We start from the raw sequence: 6,549 nt of genomic DNA, 5'->3' as shown, positions 1-6,549 counted from the left end.
TTTTTTTTTTTTTTTTTTTTTTTTTAAGTTACCAGGACTTCCTGGTACCTAATTCTGGATCAACACTGCAAACATACAGCATGGAGAACCTTTTGATGTACCACAAAGCACACATGCATGCTTGTGACATACCCCATATAGCCACATCATGCAATCTGTTAAGGAACAGAGATTATTTTAAGGTCACATTTTAGAGTTAATGAAATAGGATGTACTTGGTCCAGCAAATTTTGCTGATGAGCTCTTTCATTGTCATCTTGTCCCACTCTGCAGCATGTGGAGCATCCCATGGTGCTTCAGCAGGGATCTACAAATAAAAAAAAATATATTAAAGACTTAGCACAGAGTATATTGCTATCCAATCACATCTAGTTTGAAGGCAGGGAGGTCATCTATTGCAGTGGGACAAACTTGCTCTGACTACTTGTAATGGTGAAAATCTGAATCATCTCCATTGTTATTCATGGAAATACTCTGGAATTGCATCAGTGTGATTTAGGGCTTTTTACTGACTGCTGTAAAATGAACTGCATATTTAAATTCTAATTAATTGCAAAGAATTATTATAGCACATCAACTACCTTACTGTTTACTCAAAATTTTTCAAAAGAAAGATATTTCTGAAGAAAAGCAGGTGGTGTCAGTACAGCCTTTGGCTGGAGCTGCCCTTGCAGCATCTTTTACACATGCATAACTCATTCTCCCCTGTGTAAAATTATTTGTATGCATTAAGTCTTCATGGGGCTGGGCTTTGAGATTGTTATAAATGCATGGGGCGGTTGATGAGTATTTAAAAAATAGGAGGCCTTTCCACACATTTCTTTTAGTTCAGAGGAAATTCGATGACCTACACATTTTGAGTTTAAAAATAGCATGTCTCAGCCAGGCTGCAAGAACCTGGTAGGGCTTGTGCTGAACAGCTATGGGCTTTAGCAGGTGTCCAGGACCCAGTGGGTAGAAGCAGGGGGTGGCCACAACAGCTGGGACAGAAGGTGCCAACCAGTCAAGGAGGCCTCTTGCCTGCATCCCCGCCCCCTTCCTCCAGGCACTGCCTTGCTTGGTGAAGATATAACACCCTTAATTTGGTGCTGGGGGGCCACTCCCATGGCTCCTTCTCCTTGAGGCTGTAGCTGCCAGAACCCCAGAGTCTCCCTGTTGTCATCCCCTAGCTTCTTCCTCAGCTCCACAGCTGGAGCCTGCAGCTGCAAATATAGCAGCACCCGTTCCAGCATCTCTCCAAAACCAGTGCTCAGGACTCGCACCCCCTTGCCCACCCCTAGTTAGATAACTGAGCAGGAGCATCCACACTGGCACAACAGATACTTCAAGAGAAAAAAGTAATATCCACCCACACACTCTCTTGACATGCTTTTCCTGGACTTGGTGCATGTACAAGCAAGCCCTATGTATATATGCTGCATAGGATCAAGTAGGTGGAGCCTCATCTTTGCTCCTGTTGCAGTGCACTGGCCAGCACTGCCACGCTAACACAAGGCAGAACTGTGCTGCTAGTATAGATTATTCAACGTTCCTTTGAGGCAAGGCAGGATGCATATCTCTGAGAGGTAGAGTGTTTTGCCTGGGGCTGTGCATCTAGCTATATCCTTTTCACAGGGCAGACTGTACACATATAACCTAGTCCTCTGTGTTTCAGGGCTTGAATTCTTTAAGTACAATCTTTAGTAAATAATAAAATACATTTCACCTTCTAGTTTTTAGCCACAACATCACTTCTGGCCTTTACTGTACCCTTTTCGTGTTGCACCATATTATTGTTCATTGTTTGCTACTGTTTCTTGAATGCAGAGGTTCCAAAAGGATTTTTTTGAGCCTTTATAGTAAATACAATGCCTATTCAAGATGTCACCAAGACTCTTGGATGCAAGTACATGGAACATACTATATATAACTGTTCATGTCATACCTCTTTGCCCATTTCATCCATTTTCCTCCACAGATTGTTATAATCCAAGTAAACCAAGGGATTCCAAACTGTGGGAAATAGACCATAGAGTGGAGAGGACTTTCCCTGAAATACAAAAAGGAAGATAACCCACTGACATGCAGCCCATTTATTGGAGTAAGGCAGCACCTTAAATCACCAAAGCAAAAATAGGTCCCTTTTCAAGCTGCTACTATGAAAAATCCTAAGGAAACGTGATGAGGAAGGAACTAGACTGCTTCTTCACACAATACTAAAATTATTTGTGGGTGCAGGGGGAAGAAACACTTATTTTTGGCAAGTTGCCACATGTTTGGAACCAAGCAGGTCTCAACCTTGCCCCAATGTAAAGTAATCCTTGTTACTATATATTCTTATTAGTGATGGATGAAACAGAAATGTGGTGGTTCACTTCAAAACAGACAGCCAAAGTTGTAGATGAGCTCTAAATCAACCTCTAAGCTATCTGATTTTCTTTGCAATTTAAGTTTCATCATCACTAGGCTCATGGACAAATTCCTCAATGAGATCTTGCATCATAGGATAATACTGGTGTTAAAGAATTCAGCAACTAACAAATAAAAACAAAACATAAAAACCTCTAATTTTTTTTATTTTTTTTTTTTTAGCTTCGGAAAATAATTCTTTGCACTTTTAAAAATCTTGCACATAATGGAACTGGGCAAGAATACAGACCCCTTAACCATGAGCCTCCAAATAGTTAAAATGAAAGTAATCCAATGACAGCTGGTTCTTCTTATGACAGCTTTCATCTAAATAAGGAGCTGCATAAATATTCAACATTTTCTTTCATTAAACTGTTTTGAACCTGGTCTGTTCACTAGTGATAGCCACAGCAAACTCTCATTGGCTTTTTCCATGTATACGAATGCACTGCTGACATTCTTCTAAAAAGTCATCCGCAAAGATCCATATTATACAGGAATATTTCATTATCCTACTGCCACTGGCAATGACAAAACTGAACCTCAAATATTAGGTCAAGTTATGGCTTCCATCATGCAGATAAGTTGGGATGTGAGGTCACAGCAAGCAGCTATAATGCTGTACAGAGAGGAGAAGAGCATCTTTGAGCATGAACAACAGCATTTCAGTAAAGAGTGGTGCTGGCCTCCTTCCCTCACCACAAAACATCTTGAGGCCGAATGGCTGCTCTTGGACAGAAAATGAAAGACTTGCTGTGAGAGCATGCTCACTGCCAAATCTTGTTAGTACTCTATGTTTTCCCCAGTTGTAGCAAGTGCTGGCAGTGAGCCTGCTCTCCTAGCAAAATCCGTAGACAGTAATTCCTGCTCCTGGCCCAGCAATACATAATGCTTGGAGTTGTTGCCTTGGCTCCTCCTATTCTCACTTCTGCTCAGAATTTAATCGGCCTAAAGAATTCTTTCAAAAGCTGTTCAGAACTGACTGGACAGCAAAGACACAGCATTCAGTACCACTGGGCACTGACCTGATGGCGGTTTCACTCTGAATTATTTTGTGCACATTCCTAATTCTGGGCCACTACTTCTCTTTCTATTTTTCTTTTCTTTAAGAGCGCTGGAGAAGGGAAACTGCTTTACCTCCCATTCCTACTTCTTCTTGCATGATTTTGTAGCCTCAAAAGATGAGGATGCTGCTGCCACACTAAGACCTGAATCACCAGGCAGTTCTTGAACACTGCCTGCTCCTTCTCTCTGGGCACTCTGTAGTTGAAGACAGAACATGCCTATGGATAGAAGGGGATGTACTGGCTAATTGACCAGAGTCCTTGCTTGGTACACTTATTTTATTCCTAATGGAAAATACCCATAGGATATTCATAATTTTCTACTTGTTCTATTTGTAAAAAGGAAATATTATTATACTATAGAGCTTAACCATTGCTAAACTTTCCATTTAATTAGGAATCTAGATGCTTCAAAACACCAGCAGTTGCACTTGTCCCCATACGAAATTTAAAACAAAGTGAAACAATTAAAAGGCAAAGGGCAAGGTCCAATTCCACCACTATACTGCCTCAAAGATTAATTATTACCAAAGCTTTTACATCAGGTGTTATCTCCTCATTGGAAGGAGGGAAAAAGCAGGGCCAAGCCCTCCTCTCAGAAGTCATGACACAGGAAGACTTCCCACAGCTCCATTAACTGCAAGAATAGGGGTGAAATGACTTTGCCTTATAGATCTAAGGAGGAAGTACTTCCTCTCTGAAATAGCCTCATTTTTTTCCTAACTGTATAACAAGACCCTTCACACAACACAGGCATTGGGGGAGTCCCTCTTCCCCTGAGCACTACCAGGAGTGACTAGAAATAACATTCACAAGCTGGCAGAGGGTAAATTCAGGTTAGACATTAGGAGGCGCTACTTCACTGTCAGGGCAGCTAGGATCTGGAACCAACTTCCAAGTGAAGTGGTGCTGGCTCCTACCCTGAAGGTATTTAAGACAAAGCTTGACAATCACCTTGCTGGGGTCATTTGACCCCAGTAGTCTTTCCTGCCATGGCAGGGGGTTGGACTTGATGATCTGCTCAGGTCCCTTCCAACCCTACCAGCTATGAAACTATAAAACCTGCCAATCTATTTACTGAACTCACACTGAGAATGGACTAGCCAGAATACAATCTTTCAGCTATTTGGCCTATTTTACTCAAGAAAAATAAGCATTTGTTAAAAATTTAAAAAAATGGAAGAGTCAGCTTTGTGAAAGTGATTTAAGAATAAATTCTTTTCATTCCCTCTCCCTCTCTTATTTAAACCACAGCTCTCCTTCATTAGTGCCCCAAGCAACAATCAGATAATAGAAGCCAGCACTAGTTCTAGTACAGACTTTTTTCCAAAGCAGCTCTGTCAATGTCAGCTATTAATTCAATTGAATTTGGCAGCAACATGGTCAGATACTCAAAAATAACTCTGATCTGATCATTGCAGTTGGAATTGCTAATATGATGGTTAGAATCTGCACACTGTCCAGTCACACTGCCATTTTCCTGCATATTCCCTACAGCTTGCACTCACCCTGGTTCATCTTCACTGGTGCAGCAATTGTTGTACAGCCAATGCACACCACCTCCCATCATTTTAACTACCATCAATTTAGCTATCAATTTACGCTCAGGGCAAGTTTAAGATGTTTAGAGTTAATGCTGACACTTATTTCGTATTTTCTTTATAGCACTATATACTCCAGTAGCCCCACTCATGAACCAAGACTCCACTGTACCAGGCACTCTAACAAAGAAAGAGAAAAAATATGGCTCCTTCCACAAACAGTTTACAATTCAAATACCTATGCTGGTGTGTTTTATTTAATCTCTCTTGTTAAATTACACTGAAGCAACACTATTGGCTTAGAATTTACCAGCTTCCAAATAATTGGTTGTCATTTACTGCTATGTTTGGGGACAAATTCTGGGCCCAAGAAAGTCAATATACTGACTGCAGTGCTCTTACTATTTGGCTTTTGATGAGAAACTAACCAGCAACTATGAAGAACAACATCTTCTACTGACATATAGCACTGTGGGACTAAGATGGGAGAACCACCTGCAAGAGTAGTACCTCCAAAGACCTGTGCTTCCTCTGCCATGCCTTAGAGTCCACCTGGTACACAGAAGAGTCCACAGGTTTCCACAAAGGGGATGCTTCCTCCCTTCCATGCCCCCAGTTTTAGCATTACTCCCTTGTTCTCCATAAAGAAGTATGTTTAGGCAGAGCACATGGAAAGATGTTTGGTTTCACAGCATCATGCCGCTCCTGGCCTGGACAGCAGGGAGGGACCTCTCTGACATTAAGGATCTCTGGAATGGGAAGTAATGTGCTGACAAGACCTTGGCAAATTTAGTGTGGGCTAAAAAATGTTTTAAGGGCAAGATTCACAAAGGAGGAATTAATGGTTCTTCTTTTAACCAAGAGCTCAGTGTTTAGTCACTGAAGCAAAGGATTAATTACACACACAGCTTTCATGGTGGTTATACAAAGGGAGAGTCATATGGAACACACATTTCAGCACCCTCAAAACAGTGAGAAGCCAGTAGAGAATTAATAAAGCCTAAGGCTGTGTTAACTTGTATGCATCTTCTCTGCCAGCTTGAGGAAAAGTGCCATGTTGGGAGCAGGAACAGCTGAGGAAGCCCTGGACTGTATTGCTCCATTGGAGCTACACTGCAAAGGAGATGGTGGGCTGGGATCAGAGGTCCCTAAATCCACTGTGCAAACACAAGAACACCACAAGGATGGCCTGCGCTGTGAGGTATGTGAATGTACGATATGTGTATATGGAAATCTAAACTTCCTTTTTTTTTTTTTTAAATGTGCTGATGATAACTAATGCATAGTTTTACCTTGCGTTCAAAATATATTCTGTGCTAGCCAGCCCAGAAGTGCTCTTACCTACACTTGTGGCTGGAGTGATTTTATTTCTGAATGCTCTTAGACAAATATAATATGGGCCTCTTTGGCTTATGAATTAATTTACCTGCTTTTAAAAATTGCTAGATACTGGACAGAGCATGAGCAGAGTCTCTTTTTTGACAGTGGTTCTTCACAGTGAGCAATCTTTGTAATTATCTCATTTTAAGCTTTTTTTTTTTTTTTTTTTTTTTTTT

General features: G+C 41.1%; 1 protein-coding gene across 1 annotated transcript in view; it reads right to left on the bottom strand.

Moving 5' to 3' along the window:
- LOC109302955 (amine oxidase [flavin-containing] A-like) overlaps positions 1–6,549 on the bottom strand; it is a 71,194-nt gene that overhangs the window by 30,151 nt on the left and 34,494 nt on the right. Inside the window, exons 4-5 of the mRNA XM_019524926.1 lie at positions 1,925–2,029; positions 216–307 (exon numbers count right to left, since the gene is read on the bottom strand). Of these exons, the coding sequence (XP_019380471.1) occupies positions 216–307; positions 1,925–2,029 (197 nt within the window). The remainder of the gene's footprint in view (positions 1–215; positions 308–1,924; positions 2,030–6,549) is intronic.

This window comes from Gavialis gangeticus, unplaced genomic scaffold (genome assembly GCF_001723915.1).
Source record: "Gavialis gangeticus isolate Ggan-Ray unplaced genomic scaffold, GavGan_comp1, whole genome shotgun sequence".
NCBI lineage: Eukaryota > Metazoa > Chordata > Crocodylia > Gavialidae > Gavialis > Gavialis gangeticus.
The sequence above is the reverse complement of the archived record's forward strand: the minus strand, read 5'-3'. Positions and strand labels throughout refer to the sequence as shown.